The sequence below is a fragment of the Astyanax mexicanus genome, chromosome 17 (genome assembly GCF_023375975.1).
Source record: "Astyanax mexicanus isolate ESR-SI-001 chromosome 17, AstMex3_surface, whole genome shotgun sequence".
In the NCBI taxonomy this organism is placed as follows: domain Eukaryota; kingdom Metazoa; phylum Chordata; class Actinopteri; order Characiformes; family Acestrorhamphidae; genus Astyanax; species Astyanax mexicanus.
In genome coordinates this window covers 46,247,976-46,267,752 of record NC_064424.1, presented here as the reverse complement: position 1 = coordinate 46,267,752, position 19,777 = coordinate 46,247,976, and the positions used below count along the sequence as shown (strand labels likewise).

Below are 19,777 nucleotides of genomic sequence, written 5' to 3'. Positions count from 1 at the left end.
GAGAGACATGTCTGTCATCTGCTGGTGTTGATCCACTGTGTTTTATTATCAAGTCTAAAGTCAGTGCAGTTTTGTTTTCCCACAAAATCTTACAGCACTTCATATCTTACAGCTTCACTCTGCTGAAAACAACTTTTGTGGAGATGCAGATTTCATTTTCCAGCAGGACTTGGCACACTGCCCACACTGCTAAAAGTAGCAATTAGTCTTATATAATGTTCTAATTTTCTGAGGCACTGATTTTAGGGTTTTCATTGGCTGTAAGCTTCATAGTCATCAACAATAAAATAAATAAAAGCTTAAAATACAGTAGATCGCTCTGTGTTTAATACATAATACTATATGATATATGAGTTTCACATTTTGACTTTTCAGATGCACTAGTGTTTACTGTATGTATTAAATTTTACAGATTAACTGTGTGCATTAATGTGTTATTAGCTTATTAGTGAAGTAGATGTAAAAAAGGCCTGTTTTTCCACATCAAAAGGCAGGTTAATTTGAAGCATGTGTAGAGACAGGTTATAGTAAATGAGATGTAATAAGTTTTATGTTTCTGTTCATTTCTTTTTAATGCTAATTCTCCGAACAGTCTGCTCCAAGTTATGATGCAACATTTGGATCAGAAGCAGGTTGAGAAAACAAGGGGTTTACATGGTACAGTGCATTTCTACAGTACCATCTGTTTTCCGCCTTAAACTGGGTTTAGTGGATCATTGTAACCTACTTCAAACAGACTCGAGAGGCCTTGAGTCTGGATAACTGAATCAATAAAGATCTTAATGCCAAAGCAGCACCCATGAACACATCTACACCCATCCCTTTCTACTGCACGGAGCTTCTTAACAAGATTTACTGGGAGCTCTTGCAAAAAAAAGCCCCCAAAGTGGCTTTAATGGCTGAGGAGACAAAGAAAACTGTTTTGATAGAGCTGATCCCTTTCAGCAAGCACATGATTATTAATATCCACCGCGGCAAATCCTTGTGATAACGCACAGGTCTGTAAAGGGCCAGACGTCTGACTTCACTGAAGACACAAGTCTGAGGAATTGAGCACATTATAAGCATTAACACAATTAACTGCCTGTCATTGTCTGAAAAAAAGTATATTTATCATACTTTTAAGACTCCAGACTACACAGAAATCATGATTTCCAGCTTAGTTTATTTATATTTTCACTTTTTATTTTATTTCATGCATGTGTCCACCCTGTTATAGCAAGATACATGACAGAATGGACAACTCTACTGAAAATTCAGATGAAAATTAGATAAAAATGTGTTTTTTTGTTTCAAAGATACATTTTGATTGGTCTATGGGCTATAGTACAAAACATGTTCATGAAGATCTTTACACAAAAATCGCTCTCACTTAAAGATAAATATCTCACCAGCTCTATTCTCGCCAGTTTCAGTCCCTTTTAAAATGAACCGTTGAAGGGCTCTGTCACTTTTATGCAAAAAAAAAAAAAAAAAAGCTGTTGCTGATTACGCCCCATGTTTATGCTGAGTGTTTACCACACGCTAGTGTTAGTTTGTGCTAAATGGTAAAACATGGACACTCCCTCTTCTGTTGACTTGCCATTGACAGTAGGTATAGATCCCTCTCTCAGATAAAGTCTGCTGGCTAATCTAACCTGCTGTGTAATGTCTGAGGTTCTGAAGCAGCAAAATGAAAAGGCGTTTCTTCATCTGATTTGGTGGGTGGGGCTCTGGTGGTGTTTGACGGGTGAGGGGTGGTGCCTGGGTGGTTCTATGTAGGTTTCCTTATTGTGATGTCACAATAAGGAGGGGGGCATCATAGAACCAAATGAGTGTTTAAAAACCTTGATATTTTACCATGACAGGGTTTGACAGTCAAATAATATCATTAATGTCACATGTGTCACAAGTGTCTTCTGTTCCCTAAAGGCAAACCAGTGTGAAGGTTGTGATGTCACTGATGTAACTTTCAATGCAGCTTTCTTAAAGGGGCAGGGTCATCCCAACCCTCACATCAAAGAAAACTGTATAAAATGTAAAAAAGTGCTTTAAAGTGAATATTAATATAACTATATCTGTGTAATAATTTGTTTATTCAGAGTAAATGGTGGAAATGTATTGTTACACAGTTTTTAACAACAAATTAAACAATGGGTAAAAGAAAACAATGCCATCAGTTCACAGATTTGGAAGGAGGACTGGAGTCAGAAAAACAAAGCAGCGCAACACGACTCTGGAATGTTGTTTCATGCAGAGCCAAGCGCTAAACAGCCGCGATCCATTTACACACCCTGACCCCTGCTTAGACATATTAGAACCAGACCATCGAGTGAACAAAGAGGAAACACACACTCACTACAACTCTGAATATAAACCTGCATGATTGGGTATTTAAAACATCCATAATGTGAGGAGGAAATTCATTAGGAGCGTTAGATAGGGCTGTGTTCATATTCATAAAATTGTAAAAGTTCAGAAATCAATATCTGGTGGAATAACCCTGGTTGGTTTTTAATCACAGATTAAATTTCATGCATCTTCGCATCATGTTCTCCTCCACCAGTCTTACACACTGCTTTTGGATAACTTTATGCTGCTTTACTCCTGGTGGCTTGTGATCATCCATCTTCTTCTTGATTATATTCCAGAGGTTTTCAATTTGGTAAAAACAAAGAAACCAGTTTTTAACATAGCATTAAAGGGTAACTAAACCCCATACATTTTACTAATGATCAGTGATGGTTTGGAGAGTCATGTCTGTCATCTGCTGGTGTTGATCCACTGTGATTTATTATCAAGTCTAAAGTCAGTGCAGTTTTGTTTTCCCACAAAATCTTACAGCACTTCATATCTTACAGCTTCACTCTGCTGAAAACAACTTTTATGGAGATGCAGATTTCATTTTCCAGCAGGATTTGGCACACTGCCCACACTGTGTATGAAAAGTACCAATTGGTCTTAAAATATAATATTCTAATTTTCTGAGGAACTGATTTTTGGGTTTCCATTGGCTGTAAGCTTTATAATCATCAACAATAAAATGAGTTTCACATTTTGAAATGATTTATTACTAAAATAAAGTAGCTTTTCACTGATATTATATATATATATATATTTTTAGCACCTGTAATTGAATTTAGACAACAGACGGACAAATGTAAGAAAGAAAAAGACCTTTATTGAATCAAAAAATATTATACAATTCTTTTTACAAACCTATTTACACAGTACATACGGCTATTTGATGACAGAACAGAACAGAAAATCACAGATGATTACAATGACAGATTAGAATAAGAGTGAGACAGTGCTGTACACGTGTTTTTTTTTTTTCATCTATGGCTGAGAGTACCAGTGCTTCTACTTGGTTTAGAGAACAGTTTGCTTCCTGAGCCTCAGAAAAGCTGAGGAATTGGACTGTAGTCTCTGAATACATAAACTAAAAAACTGAAAATACAAAACGACGGATGCTGTGGCACCAGTGGCCTGCACTGCACCACGCTACAACATCAGCACTGAGGAGAGGCACCAGAACAGCCAGTAAATACGGCTTTTAAGAAGTGAAAACGTTAAATTAACCTTTTATTAATGTTTTAAAACGTATTCACTTCGTGCTGAGCACATATTATTATATTTCCTCTAAACAAAATCATGGCAACTGAGGTACGTGATACCTTCCCTGTGTGGCTCATTTTAGCACCCATGTTGTAAAAAATAAAATAAAAAGAAATTAAAAATAAAATAAAATACAGCATTTCAGAACAAATCCTGCTAATTTGGAAAAAAAAAATAAAACTAAAAATAAAAAAAAGATGTTGAGTTGAGATCTCTTTGACTACAACACTGATTTCAACATTTACAGATAATAAATAGTCGATTTTAAGAGTTAAGGATGCAAAAAAAAAAGAATAAAATAAAAGAATAATAAAAGAGAAGGGCAGATAGTTTCCTGAGAGGAGGCAGTGTTGTGTGTTGTGTTTGGCTAAAATGTTGGTACACTAGTAAGGCATAAAGGTTTAGGGACGAATTATGTGAATATATGTTTCAGTCCAGAGAAAAAGCAAGATCTCACATAAAAAATGTCCACATAGGTCAATTGTTAGAGTCCAAATATACACCTGTTCACTGTTAGCACTCTCAAGCTAAATACACTCAAACCCATACACATAACATGTGTGTCATGTACTCGAAGAAGAATTGAAAAAAGAGCGCACAGAATAAAATCTGCTTCTCTGATTTTGAATTGGGGTTAGGATTCGGTTTAAGGGTAGATTAAGGTGTATGTTTAGAATATGATTTTAAAGTATGTTAAGGTGCAGATTAAGGTTAAAGTCAGGTTTAGGTGTAGATTAAGGTTGATTTAGGTTTAGGTTAAGAATAGTTTTAGGTATAGAGGCACACTTGCTGCTGTTGCATCTCAGCCAATCAGCTCTCCCTCCCTCTCTGCTCTGCTCTGCCCCGCCCCTAAACCCATACATCATCCAGTGGCCCTCCTAAACTACTCCTCCCATTTTTTAGCCTTTTTCAAATTTGAGCTAAGGGTGGAGTCAGCTCAAATCAGGGGGCTTAGTTACACTTTAAGAATAGGTTTAGATGTAGATTAAGATTTGAGGTTTGAGATTAAGAATAAAAGTTCAAATTACTTTTAGGTGTAGACTAGGATTAAGTTAAGATTTAGAATAATGGCAAAGATTGTTTTAAGAATAATAATTAAGGATCGTTTTAAGTATAAAATAGGGTGTTGTTTTAGGTGTAGATTACGGTAAAAATTGCCTTTTACAAAAACTAAGAAAACTTAATTTACAGCTAATTGTAGCATTGAGTTGCTTTATAAAACGATATCAAATGACCAATGTGGACAATTTTACTGTGAGATCAGGCCGATATAAAGATGATATACGGTAGTGTGTACCCATGTGTATGTGGGCGGAGACTGGGGTAGGTGCGGACTTATTAAGAATGTAATAATTCTAACTACAGTTTGGGGCCTTGTTCCTTAAAAACAGCTGATCAGGAGATAATAAAGCACCTGTTATTTCAGTACTTTAAGATTATTGAAATGACATCACAGCACGGTGCGCTGATTCACCTGCTGTAACACACCTGCTAAACCTGGCAATTAACGGCTAATCTGAATTAGCAGGAACCCGGCGCTTCATTCAGAACTGAAATTTCCCAGCCCTGCTCAGACAGGAGATCTTAAAACAAAGATTCAGCAAAAAAAAAGAAAACAATTATACAGCTTCCCCCATTTCTTTAAAAAGCCAAAACATTGGTTTATTGTCTTAAGTTCTTTAGCTTCTTTAGCGCTAATCCAAGGCTAACGCAGCAGTCAGGTTTTCTGCATTCTTTCAATATGTTTTACTCACTTTTGTTTTCTTTAAAAAGGGTTGTTTTTTTTTTTATTAAAAAGTTTTTGAATAATTTAAAGTTCCTAGTTTTGGTTGGCAGGTGTTCGAAAAGAAAATTAGGTTCAATTCAATTTACGTTAAATATTTTAACATGTAATCCCACCGTTTTTGCTCCTTTGTAAAAACCCGAATCAACTTTGTCTGTGTCTTTTTTTATTATTTTCATCAGATTTGTCTAATTTATGTATTATATTTATTTGCTCCTTATGAAATGTTTACCACTAACTGACATCCATCTATGGCCCTATATAACCTGCCAATAAGAAATGCGTGTTATGGTATCGCAATATTTTGTTTTGTGGTACTATATCGATTATTTGTTAATTATTAGATTACATGTAAAGGTTGGTGGAAGACAGTGATTTATTTTGTATTGTGTTTAAAACCTGAACACTAGAGAGCAGTGTTGTGCTTACTCCTTAGATCCCACTGTTCTGATTGGATAAGAAGTAAATTTAGAATTGTTTAAGATTTTATAATTATATAATTACAGTTTCTTGCAGTTATATCACAATATAATGTGATACATTGATTTGTAACCCTTGTATCATATCAATACTGTCTTTTAAAATCCGTTCCAAACACTCTTTTAGGAAAGCAGTAAAGCAGTTTTAAGAAGTATAATCATCAGTTACATGTTAATCTGCTCTAACCTCGTAGTTTTAGTGCAATAAAGAAGCAAATTACTGACGATAAACATGTCTTGGCTAATTAACTACATTTGGGCTGAGGGGAAAACTGTGTTCGTTAGGTTTTTTTTTGCTAAATGATCCATTTAATACTGCAGTGCTTTTGGGAAAATGAGCCCGAGTGTGTTTGTGGTTGAGGTTTATTTATAGATGGATGAAGAGCAGTCGAAGAAGTCCATGCCGATGTAGCGCGGGTATCCCTCCAGAGCCTTCACCTCCACCGGGTCAAACTTCCAGTACTGATTCCCTTTCAGGAAGTGAGCAAAACCTGAAAAAACAAAACATACTGTTACTGAATGCTTTACACACCAAATGCTAGTTTCTGTTATTAAATACAAGGCCTTAAATACAGACAAAAGTCTGGCATTTTGTTAATACTAGCCTATTAAACAGTCTGCTGCACTTTACTTTACTTTACTTTTTTGCGAGACAATCTGGGCTCTGGGTGATGTATGGGTTTAGGGGCGGGGCAAGAGGGAGAGTTAATTGGCTGAGCTGCAGCAGCAGCAGATGCAGATGGTTAGAAGTCAGCAGGGGACGGGATTATTATTTAACTGATTTGCATATAGTGATGTGTTTACATTTCAAAGTACAGTTGAACCTGTGAGAGCGCTGCATAGGCGGAAATTACCACAATTACTGCAGTTTAAAAAAGGTTAATAATATTTTAACTAGGACTGGTATGTTTTTACGACTTTTCAGCTATTACTAAAAAAATATGGTTTAGGTCAGGGGTTGGAATGGTTTTAATATTTATAGGGCCAGATTAATATACTTAGCTTAGCTCAGTTCTGCCCAATATATATTCCATAGCCCTATACAGCATTTATACTAACCCTTTTTATATAAAAAACAGTAAATGAAACAATTACAATGATACAATAAAATGTGGTGGATTATTTAATTATTTAATAAACATGTGATGGTTCAGTTTAGAAAACTGTTAACATTTTGCATTGTTTTGACTATAGCACCACAACCTGATATAAAATAGCAAGTTTTTTAAAGACCAGTTAAATTATGTTTATTTAGCTGTAAAACTAGTTTCTGTTGAATGAGAAGCGAGAGCCTCTGTTCTTTCAGCTCCGCTGTGCATGTGGCTACCGTAATACACCATTTAGACAGTCACTCAGGTTTTTGATGCCCAGGTCTGGTTTACGGTTTCACCCAATTACAGCATTAGGGTTCTAACAGAGCGTCTACAGTGTTTATGGGTAAGATGGTAAAGAAGATGAAGGTCAGGAATCTGTGGGCTGTGAGGAAACGTGAGTCAGCGTCTCAGTAAATAGCTCTGCATCCTCTCACCATAGCGGTCCTGGAAGGCGGCGTCGATGTCGTGAGGAATCCCCCTCCAGTTGGCCATGTTGCGGGCGTGGGCGGAGTCCACGCGGTTCTCCTCCGGGATGAAGCGCCAGTAGCTTCCTCTCTTAAAGAAGTAGACCTTCTGGGTCTTGTCCTCGCCCCACATCAGCGCCGCCTGGATGTGTGAGACAGGAAGTCCCAGACGCTGCAGTGAGTCCGGCCCTGTGATCTGTCTCTCTGCATCAAACACCCAGTAACTGTCCCCTGTAGAAACACAGACAGGAGATCAGCCACGAATACAGTAAACTAATATATACCTCAAACACACAAGTTAAACCATCACTGATCATCAGAAAATTTTACATTTCATTTAAAGGAAATCAAGGGAGCAGAGTCTGGAGGAAGAGTGGAGAGACACACAGTCCAAACTGCTCGAGGTCTAGTGTGAAGTTTCCACCAATCAGTGATGGTTTGGAGAGACATGGGTCATCTGCTGGTGTTGATCCACTGTGTTTTATTATTAAGTCCAAGCACTTCAGCACTTCATGCTTCCCTCTGCTGACAAATTTTATGGAGATGTGGATTTCATTTTCCAGCAGGACTTGGCACACTGCCCACACTGCTTATCAAAAGTACCAATTGGTCTTATATAATATTCTAATTTTCTAATATAATATACAGCTCTGGAAATAAAAAATAAGAGAGCACTTAAAAATGATGATTTTCTTTGATTTTACCAAATTGAAAACCTCTGGAATATAATCAAGAGGAAGATGGATGATCACAAACCATCAAACCACCAAACTGAACTGCTTGAATTTTTGCACCAGGAGTAAAGCAGCATCAAGTTATCCAAAAGCAGTGTGTAAGACTGTAAGAAAAAAAAACTGTGATTAAAAACCAGGATTATTCCACCAAATATTGATTATTTCTGAACTCTTAAAACTTTATGATTATGAACTTGTTTTCTTTGCATTATTTGAGGTCTGAAAGCTCTGCATCTTTTTTGTTATTTCAGTCATTTCTCATTTTCTGTAAATAAATGCTCTAAATTACAATATTTTTATTTGTAATTTGAGAGAAATGTTGTCTGTAGTTTATAGAATAAAACAACACTGTTCATTTTACTCAAACATAAACCTATAAATAGCAAAATCAGAGAAACTGATTCAGAAACTGGAGTGATCTCTTATTTTTTGAACATTATCTAACTTTAACTTTAACTGTCTATGGTAATACATTCTGCTCTATTATGATGATCATTGTTTTTTATTTTGTCTTGATCAGATTGAAAAACAGAATCGGGAACACAGTAAACCTAAAAACACTTCAGGCTGAGGAATAACACATCTTTCACATTTTTTTAGGCCGTAAACAGCTTATTGTGTATATGAGAACAGCAAACGCGGGTGACCTCTGGCCTCTGCTTGGTATTATGTCACACTCTGATGGTCAGTTTATCAGGCGGAGAAGTGGACTGGCTAATTAGGCCACTCAGGCCACCCAGAAACAGAACCTGGGTGGGAGGTTTAGTGAAGAAATCAGCTTATAAACACAACACAGGTATTCAAACCATTAATCAAACTCTCCAGTACGTTTGAGTGTGTTTGCCCACGTGCTTCTATATCTGATCTTCTAACTGAGAGATTGAAAACGTGAGAAACGTCGTGTTTTGACGGCAGTTTTTGCTGGGAACCTGATTTTAGAGGGTCTGAACTGGGTTTAATAATCAACATGACAAAAACAAAAATACCAAATAACAGAAATATAGCTAGTTAAACAGCTCCTGACTTATATAGTGTATGTTTTTTTTTTTAATTGTGTGCACTGGGTTTTTGGGAGATCGCTGGTTTGAATCCAGGTCATGCAGCTTGCCATCAGCTGCTGGAGCCCCGAGAGAGTACAGTACAGTAGATGGCGCTCTTTCCTTCCCCTCATCACTCCTAGGGTGATGTGGATCAGCACAAGGCTGCGTCTCTGAGCTGATGTATCAGAACTGAGTCGCTGTGATTTCCTCCGAGCTTTAGCACTGTGATGCTACTCAGCAATGCTGCAGCTATCAGCAGCAGTTATAAAGGTAGCAGCAGTTTTTAAAGGTAAATAAGAGCGTTTGTTTTTCTGTGATTAAAAGCGTGAATTCAGCTGTAACTGGAAATATCTGCACTACAGGAGCACAGCTTTCCACATGTGCTCACGTTTACAAGCACGTGCCCAACCATGTGGATGATGGAGTCCATGCGGTTACCTCGTGTTTACTTCTGCCCCTCCCCCTCGTGCTTCTCAGGCAGAAGAGCCTGTCACTCACACAGACACAGACACAGAGACAGCGCTGTGTACTTGTTTTTTGTTCTACTAACCAAAAAACAAGATCTGCGTTGGTCGCACTGGTAGTTTAGCTCTCATTTTTTTTTGAGCTGGCTGTATTTGTGTGTGTTTGTGTTTCTATTTGAAGTGCACCACTCCTCAGCATGTCAGAACATGGTGTTACAGCCTCTAAATTACCTTGGAAAAACCAGATGTTTCCAGATTTGTCCTCAAAGGCAGCGTCGATATTATCAGGGATTCCCTTCCAGTGTCTGGATGCTAGAGCAGGATATCCAGCCTGCAGCCGCCCCTCACGAATACGCCACACGTATCCAGACTTAAAGAAAAACAGCTCCCCCCGGATCATCGACACCGCGTCGAAATCTGTACGACACGCATCCGGCTGAAAGAGAGAGAGAGAGAGAGAGAGAATTATGAAGGAACTCATAAGGAATCATGTAGTAACTTAAAAATAGTGTTAAACAAACCAAAATACTCTGTGAAGAAGCTTTTAGATACTCTTATCTGGGGAGCTGTTAACTTTCGCTTTCTTAGGCTGGTAACTCTGATGAACTACCTGTACAACAAAGGAAACTCTTGGTCTTCCTTTCCTGGGGCGATCCTAATGAGTGCCAGTTTCATCATTATAATATAAAAGTTTTTTCTTTACTTAGTTAAGCAGTTCTTCTCATAATCTGGATTAGAACATTACTCATATATTCACTATTCACTGTATACCTGTAACTCTACCTCTTCACTACTTTACTTTAACTGATGCTCTCAAACACTTTATTAAGAGACAAGAAATTCAAGTAATTAACTCTTGATGAGTTCAGCACAGCTGTTAACTGAAAGCCTGAATTCCAGGTGACTCTTCCTCATAAAGCTGACTGAGAAAATCCAGCAGAGATGTTCAAAACTGATCATCTAAGAGGAGCTACTTTGAAGAATCTAAAATATACAACACTTTTTGGTTTACTAAATAAGGATTTTCTTCATAGTTTGTGTGAGTTTAGTATTTATCTACAAAGCACTGAATTTAAGGTGTACCCGAACTTTAGATTTGATGAGGATGTGAAACGGTTCATTCATTATTATACTCTGCAATGTGATTGGCTGAGAGGTGTTCTGTGAGTGCCATTATCAGCCGGTAATGCACTGTAACCGAAGCTCTCCGTGTATTGCAGGTAACCTAGCAAAGATGCAGCGCTTACAAGCCAAACAGCGCTGCATCTTTCAATAAACATCATTATTGGAACTGTGGTATAATCACAATAATACACTGAGGGTTTGTGCTATAATGTGTAATATTGGCACTGCTATAGCACGAACCTTGAGTGTATTATTGCGATTATACCACAGTTCTATTATCACTGTTTATTGAATGATTTTGAGTTATAGAGGATGAGTGTATTATTGCTTAAATATGTCAGTTTGTGAAACTTGCTCGTCTCACCACAACGAAGATGTCGTTGGTCTCTGTGATGTGGGGCTGTCTCGGCCTCTCGGTTTCCACCTCAATCTCTCTGTGTGTGTCTTTGTCCAGAGGTTTGGGTCCGTACAGGTACTGGATGCCTTTCCTGTCGTCCTCGCTGAGCTGCAGAGGGTAGGAAAAGGTGTAGAAGGGGGACATGATGGCTCCCGGCTCTAAAGAGTGCTGCAGACCCAGAACGTGACCGAACTCATGAGCTGCTACCTGGAGCAGGTCCGTACCTGAGAGAAACAGACGTACAGACGTACATTTCCCTTTAGATGAGTTCAGATGTACATTAGAGATGGCCTTTCTGTAAGGACTTGTATCGACAAGAACATATATGATATGATACTTGAATATGATACTTGGCTTAATATGATACATGGGTTACGATTTGATATACCGCAATTAATATCTATACTGAGATTGTTAAGATCAAATAAAACAAAAATTCACGGCATAAAAACACACAGTAGGGCACCAAGTGGTCCAGCTTTTAGGGCACTAAAACACTGGCCACTATCAATGGAAGATCACAGGTTCGAATCCCGTTTATGCAGCTTGCCAAAAGCTGCCGGAGCCTTGAGAGAGCACATTTGGTCTTGCTCTCTCTCTGGGTGGTACAGTAGATGGCCCTCTTTCTTTCCCCTCATCACTCCTAGGGGGATGTGGATCAGCACAAGAACCAATCAGAACAATGGGATCTAATGGGATCTATTGGGTGGGGCTTAAACAAAACACTATATTAACCACTGTCTGATACCAATCTTTACATGTAGACTAATCATTAAAAATCTATACAGATATTGCGATACTTTGATATATCAATATTTTCTTACACTCTTTAGATCTATGTGATGATGGACATGGTAATCCAGATGGTCTACCTTGTGAAACGGTATACACTTTTCACACAACATGTCCAAATTCTCATCCTAAGCCCTAAGCCCCTTCCAGGAAACTTTTATCAAGTTGTAAAAGGTAGGTAATACTCACCCATATTGTTGCCCAGTGTCCACGCCTCGTCATAGTCAAAGTGGATGTCTCCTTCACGATACGTTTTAGGGAAGAACGCATGAGCCAGGATTCCTCCGGGACCATCGAAAGGCAAGTTGTCTCCGTGCCAGTACCTAAATATACACACAGTGGATCAGACAGCAGGACAATGCACTGCATTATCTCCACCCTCATCCTCACGATCGGCTTATCACGAGTCCGAGAATGCAGAAGATCTCATCTGCTGTGCTTGATGAATTCTTCGCAGGAAAAATCTACAATGAATGCACTTCTGTACCTGTAATCACTGACTGGAAGTGACAACAGATGTGGACTGGGTGGATCTGAGTGTGCAAAAGCCTTTTTATTCTGTTTAATTTGAGTAGACCTCTATAGCATTTCTCTCAAAGTAAGAATTAGTTTGATGTGTGTGTTCACTGTGGACCTCCACCTCGCTCTACCTCACTCAGCCTAGCTTTGCCTCTCTCCAGCAAGCTCTGCCTTACTCTAACTTTCTCTTCCTCTCTATTCCTTACTTTGCTACGCTCTACCGCACTTTACCTAATTCTACTTCACTTTACCTCACTCTACTCACTCTTTGTTCTACCTCACTCCACCTTACTCCAGCTTACTATACCTCGTTTTTATCTAATTCAACCTCACGCTACTTCATTCTAATGCGGTCTGCCTCATTCAGTAGTTTGGTGTGTGTATCTTACTCTACCTCGCTCTACCTTTCTATACTTTGATCTAACTAACATTGCTACACTCTAACTCAATTTACTTCACTCTACTTTACTCTATTATACCTAATTTTACCAAGTTCAACCTCACTCTACCTCATTCTACTCCATACTACCTAGCTCTACCTCAGTCATTTTCCCAAGATAAGAAGTAGTGTGGTGTGTGTGTGTTCACAGTGGACTTCTACCTCACTATACCTCAATGTACCTCACTCTTCCTCACTGTACCTCACTCTACCTCAATCTACCTCAATCTACCTCACTCTACCTGACTCTAACTTACTTTGCTACACTCTAACTTTAATTCACTCTACTATACGTAACTTTACCAAGTTCAACCTCAGTCTACCTCATTCTACTGCACTCTACCTCGCTCTGCCTCATTCTATCTCATTTTTCCCAAGATAAGAAGTAGTGTGGTGTGGTGTGTGTTTACAGTGGACTTCTATCTCACTCTACCTCACTCTACTTCACTGTACTTTGATCTAACCTACTTTGCAACACTCTAATTCAATTTACTTCGTTCTACCTCCTTTACCTTGCTCTACCTCGCTTTGCCTCATTCTACCTAGTGTGTTCACAGTGGACTTCTATCCTCTACCTCACTATACCACGCTCTACCTTACTCTAACTCACTCTACCTCGCTGTACTTTGATATAACTTACTTTGCTATACTCTACCTCACTATACCTCATCTACCTTACTCTACCTCGCTCTACCTTCCTAGATTGTATATTAACACATTTTTAAGAGGCTGTATTTCACTGGTTGAAATGAGTGACATCGGTCTTACCATAGATCCAGTCACACCGACTAATACAATGATTGTATAATTCAATAATCGTGCTGAATAAGAGCTTTCATACTTCTGGCAAGTTTCATAAATCATACTATGGAAGAGTGAGAATGGTTTGGAACATGAGAGATAATCTTCTCACTCCAGCGCCTCTGTCTATCCGGGTTTGGGTCACTGAGGGCAGCAGAGCGGATATAAAGAGACGGACTGGTATTCATATCCACAGTACTGTATCAGAGCTGGACCCGCGCCCGGTCTGTTCCTCTCATATACATCAAGTTTAATTCATTCAGCTGCACACGCCCAGACCTGACTCTAGCCCACAGAACCACAGAACCACTAATCTGTACATTTAATCCTGAACTGAAGCATCTCCTTCTACTCAATGAGAGATTGAGTTTCATCAAAGCTGAACACAAGTGGGTCATTATCAGAATACTGTGCCTTTATTCGTTTGACTATTCATCATATTTATAAGACTTTAGACTATTTAGAAATCATTGTCCTGACATTCACTAAAAAAATTATAATTTTAGCGAAAATTGATTTATTAAAACTTTATTCGATCCAGAGTTCTGCTTTAAAGACTAATTTTCATTTTCTAAAATAATTTTAATTCCTGTGATATTTTACCTCAACAGAGTGGAAAGCATAAGTCCCTTAATTCCCTTGACAATAAACACTGTGAAGGTTGTGATGTTACTGTTTAAAACGTGTATAAAGGGTTTAAAACGTTTATAAACAGTTATGAATTAGGTTGTAAAAACATTGATAAGCAGTTACAACGTATCAATAGAAAAGGTGCTGTAATTTTTTTCGGATCTGTGTCTAACAGCGATCTTAGTCCGCAATCACCAGAATATTGACTTCACCTGTTCACCTCACTATATAAGCCCCTTCTCCAACAACACTCCTCACCGAGTATTTGCTATGGTTCTGTCTGAGCACGTACAAAGTGTTTCTCGTTTCGCTCGTGTTTCTGTTCATCTCTGTTTGACCCTTTTTGATATCTCTAGTAACCCTGGTTTTTAATTACAGTTTTTTATGCATCTTGGCATCATGTTCTCCTCCACCAGTCTTACACACTGCTTTTGGATAATTTTATGCCTTTACTCCTGGTGCAAAAATTCAAGCAGTTCAGTTTGAAAAAGTTTTCAAAAACGGTGTAAAAGAAAAGTGTATAAAATATAGGAAAAATTCATTATTACACAGTGTTTGTATGATACCTAACAACAATGCTGCAACACAAAAGACTCATTACAATCATTTTAACCCAAGTGATTAAAGTGTTTAAAGCACAACAACTCATGTGCATCAGCCTTTCAGCAGGAGGGTTTAAACCAGGAACAAAGAGCTTATATTACAACAGTGAAACTGCATGGGGGGGGGCGGGGCTATGGGCTTTATAATGCACTTATTAAAGCACAGCCTCTTCAGAAGGAAACACAATCCCCTGTGAAAAGAGGCATAAAAATATTTACACAGGTCTGCCGTGTGGGTGGAGACGGCATAACAAGCCTCTTTTTTAAGAGTAGAGTAAATCTGCGGCGTTTGTCGACGTGCCAAACCCGAGCGTATCCAGAGCAGCAGGGTGAAAAGGCTCAGAGGCAGCCTGCGCTAATAAAGCTCCGCTAAACATGTCCCACTCTGCAACATTCGAGTTAGCTTTTCAAAGAGAGAGAGAGAGAGAGAGAGAGAGAGAGAGAGGGATGAAAGAGAGTGGGAATTTCGAAAGTGTGTCAGTGTGTGTGTGTGTGTGTGTTTGTTGGGTCTTCATGTGCAGGGCATAACACAGCAGTCTGAGGAAAACACCTGACAGGTGTGTGCAGGTATGCTCTTTCTTTTCACTTGTTGTTTTCTCTATCTGTAAAAACTGCTCCCTGTCTTTGTGGTGATGTTTGTATGTATGTATACTGTATGTGCTGGTTTTGGGACATACTGTATGTGAGCATCTTTGCATATTGGGTTGTAAGATACATGTAAATTGATCTCAGATCACAATCACCGGAATATTGATTTCACCTGTTTCACTCACTATATAAGCCCCTTCAACACACACACTCCTTTCCGAGTATTTGTTATGGTTCCTTTCGTACAATTCTAAAGCTATAATAAAGCTATAATCAGAGTGAGGTAGAATGAGGTTGAGCACGGTAAAGTGAGGTAGATTGAGGTAGAGTATAGTAGTGTGAGGTAGAGCAAGGTAGAACAAAACAGAATGAGGTAGAGAGAAAGATGAGAGTGAGATAGACCAAAGTACAACAAGGAAGAGTGCTATAGAGCATGGTTCTATAATTACAGACTGTAGTTCTATATCTGTTATTCTATATATACACTTTATTATTATCCTCCTTTCACTCTGTTCTTCAATACTCAGGACCCTACAGGACCACCAGTAGGAGTTTTTTTTTTTGGGTGGTGGGTCATTTCTAGTGACAGTGTGTGTTATAGAGTGTGTGTTGTTATGGTTGTTATGAGTGGATCTGATACAGCAGCAGTGCTGCTGGAGTTTTTAAACATCTTGGTGTCACTGCTGGACTGGGAGTAGTCCACCAATAGCATCATGTGACCCAAATAAAAGTTGATATTTGTAATAATTTTGTAGTATGCAGAGAAAAAGAAACTTCTGTAGGATTTAGTGGAAAGAGAACCCATGAGATGATGATAATGCTACGCTTGATTGGTGTATTGGTGCTACTCTGAAATGTAGAATTTACATGAGACAGGTACGTGCGTGTCCCTGCAAGCCACAAAAACAAGTTTATGTGTATTTGTGTGTGAGTGTGTACATTCTAGAGATGCTGTTCAGATTATCAGACCATTATCAGACTCGGCTATCTCCTGATCTCACAGCTTCCCGCTCAGAGACGCCTCTGTGTTTGTGCAGTGGTACGAGACACCTCCCTCTGTGTGTGTGCAGCTGGACAAAGATGCATCTCTGTGATTTTTGGAGTTTAACAATGGCTTCTGATTTATGAACAGAAAGCAATGTTAACGTACACACACAAACATTCCATCCACGTTCCTGTAGACCAAAACGTTTGACTTTATATACAGTATCTGAATTTGATTACAATACCTAACTGAAAGTTTACGTTTAATGGGTATTTTAGTTCAAAGTTTAATTGGCGATAAATCTTGCAATCTAAAGGGTCAAATGCTATTAAAATTTACTAAATTATAAATCTCTGGAATATAATCAAGAGGAAGATGGATGATCACAAGCCATCAAACCACCAAACTGAACTGCTTGAATTTTTGCACCAGGAGTAAAGCAGCATAAAGTTATCCAAAAGCAGTGTGTAAGACTGGTGGAGGAGAACATGATGCCAAGATGCACAAAAAAAACTGTGATTAAAAACCACCAGGGTTATTCCACCAAATATTGAATATTTCTGAACTCTTAAAACTTTTAATATGAATATGATCTTGAGGTCTGAAAGCGCTACATCTTTTATTTTTGTTATTTCAGTCATTTCTCATTTTCTGCAAATAAATGCTCTAAATGACGATATTTTTATTTGTAATTTGGGAGAAATGTTGTCTGTAGTTTATAGAATAAAACAACAACGTTCATTTTACTCAAACATAAACCTATAAATAGCAAGTCGTCTCCTAAGTGATTTATGCAGATTTAGACGTTCAGGAACGAGTGAAACTGCTGTTCCGTGAGACGGAGCTTCAGGGAAAAGCATTTTGGAAACTCCAAAACCACAAAGCAGCAGATCCGCGTCTGAGATCACAGTGGAAAACCCGAGCAGCTGCGATGTAGGGGTTGTGGGATGAGTGTGTGTGTGATTCAGAGCGGTGGGGATTTACCTGGTGAAGTCGATGATGATATCGGCTCTGCCGCTGGTGACTTCAGAGAAGGTCAGGGGGGTGACATCGCTCCAAATCTGCAGGGCCTCCTTAAACACCTGCCGTACCTTATCCAAATTCATCTGCCACGGGGTCCTCAAGATCCTGACACACACACACACACATACACATACGATTATTACCAGTGATGGGAGTAACGTTACTTTTTTCAGTAAGGAGTAATCTAACTAATTACTCTGACTGTCACTATAACACCGTTACCATTTCCGACACCCCGTTACTGCACTTTACTTTAGCCGCTCAATGAACAATGATCTTTTTACTTCGCGCATACAGACAAAGGCGCAAGTGTGTGTGTGAGTCACAAGGGAGGGGACGATGAGACTAGGGTTTCTCTAGGGGTCCGCAGGCTCATCCTCAGAGGAAAACAGTATTCTGTAGCGAGTAGAGGTGGGCGATACCGGGAATTTTGGTATCGATCCGATACCAAGTAAACGCAGGGCCAGTATTGCCGATATCGATACTGATACCGATACTTTTTAATATTTAAGGTTTATAGATCCAAATGATCCAAAAACCTAGGATATAATTTCACCAAACATTGTAAGTGATAACACAATACTTTAGTATCACAATCAACATTTTTCGTTTAGAAACAATGGAACAGTAACAAAACAAAGTTTAAATATAAAATAAAAAAAAATATAAAAAAATAAAATAAAAATTCTCCCCTCACTAGACATCTTTTCTAGTTCTTTGTTTCTTTTTTTTAATAGAATTGTCATTTGGAAAAACAATAAAAAATAAGGAATTGTCTTCCTTTCAGTGCAATTCAAATGCAAGGTTTTCTTAAATAAACAGAGTGTAAAAAAATATTGCTCAACACAAATCTCCTGAGGTAGAGGCGTGTCGACTCGAGGAGAGCGCTGAGTGGGCGGGGCCAGGCTGAGCCTACCTGCATGGCGGTTTGGCTGGCTTTGCTGAGCCATGTGACACATGTGCAGCAACAAGAGACCAGAGAGTAGACTGTGGTGAATCCTCGTGCGCAGCAGTCAGTGCGTGCGGCAGAGAAAAAAGCTTGAATATCGATATTTTTACACGAGTATTGCTCAATACCAATACCAGCGTTGGTATCGATATTATCGACATTTGGATCGATCCGCCCACCTCTAGTAGCGAGCACTTTAACATCGGGCCTCTCACACCTAGAACAGCTGCCTTTTAACCACGGAGGAGAAGATGAAAACGGGGGGTAACACAATAGTAACGCAATAGTTACTTTTACTGGTAACTAGTTACTTTTGTAGTGGAGTAACTCAGTTAGTAACTCAGTTACTGTTTTGGAGAAGTAACTAGTAACTATAACTAATTACTTTTTCAAAGTAATGTGTGCCCAACACTGATTATTACACATTACACACACACACACACACAGGCCTTAGATGATATACTAGTGCATCTCAAAAAATTAAATATCGACTTTGCTAATAGTCTCATTACCACACTCTTCATAAAATGAGTAGAAGAGCTGCTGCAATGATAAATGATAAAAGCTAAAGCAGCTACACTTACAGGGTGGGATACCATTAGATCAATCCTTAAGGACTTGCTTTTATCTAATTAGCCAACATTAGACACTCACCTTGTGCATCCTTTTATTTCTCTCTCTCTCTTTCTCTCTTTATTTGGTGTGACTCAGATGCTTTATCCTTTTTATCTGTATTTGCATATGTTGTATTTTATCTTTTTTGTACTGAATTGTTAATATTATACTTTTCCTTGTTCAAAAACAATAAAAATTGATCGCAAAAAATGAGTAGAAGGGGCACGCAGCCACAAGAGGGCAGAAGCCGTTTTAAAAAGCAGTTTTGATTGGTTAGAAACGCTGTCAGTCAGATATGCGTCCTATAGCAACTGAAAAATGCAGTGCTTTCATTGCTTATAATTTACAACATCGATCCTAATTAAATATTATGTAATGATTTACATGCATCTATAGTCACCCCTTTTCTGAAGGGTTAAAAGGGCTTCACTGCACACCACTGGATTTCTGCTATCTGGGATGGTTTATGTTTGGAATATTATTTGCTCCACAGAACAGAACAGAGCATGAGTCCATGAAGTGCCCCTATCATGAAGTGAACTCGATGTGAGCGATGATAACTCTTCCCAGACGAGAGGAGCCATGCTGTAAACTTCAGCGAGAGACACAGACGTCTGCACTGGTTTTCCATCAGAAAACTCCCTGAGAGAACAATTA

The 19,777-nt window shown here is 38.7% G+C and overlaps 1 protein-coding gene and 1 long non-coding RNA gene across 2 annotated transcripts in view; one reads left to right on the top strand and one right to left on the bottom strand.

Annotated features, from left to right (window-relative positions):
• Window positions 1-8,442, top strand: part of LOC125782409 (uncharacterized) — a 113,395-nt gene extending 104,953 nt beyond the window's left edge. Inside the window, exon 2 of the long non-coding RNA XR_007425057.1 lies at window positions 8,369-8,442. This is a non-coding gene — a long non-coding RNA (uncharacterized LOC125782409). The remainder of the gene's footprint in view (window positions 1-8,368) is intronic.
• mmp11b (matrix metallopeptidase 11b) overlaps window positions 5,372-19,777 on the bottom strand; it is a 40,308-nt gene continuing 25,902 nt past the window's right edge. Inside the window, exons 3-8 of the mRNA XM_049466361.1 lie at window positions 17,518-17,661; window positions 12,159-12,292; window positions 11,145-11,401; window positions 9,887-10,091; window positions 7,388-7,648; window positions 5,372-6,350 (exon numbers count right to left, since the gene is read on the bottom strand). Of these exons, the coding sequence (XP_049322318.1) occupies window positions 6,223-6,350; window positions 7,388-7,648; window positions 9,887-10,091; window positions 11,145-11,401; window positions 12,159-12,292; window positions 17,518-17,661 (1,129 nt within the window). The 3' untranslated portion in view covers window positions 5,372-6,222. The remainder of the gene's footprint in view (window positions 6,351-7,387; window positions 7,649-9,886; window positions 10,092-11,144; window positions 11,402-12,158; window positions 12,293-17,517; window positions 17,662-19,777) is intronic.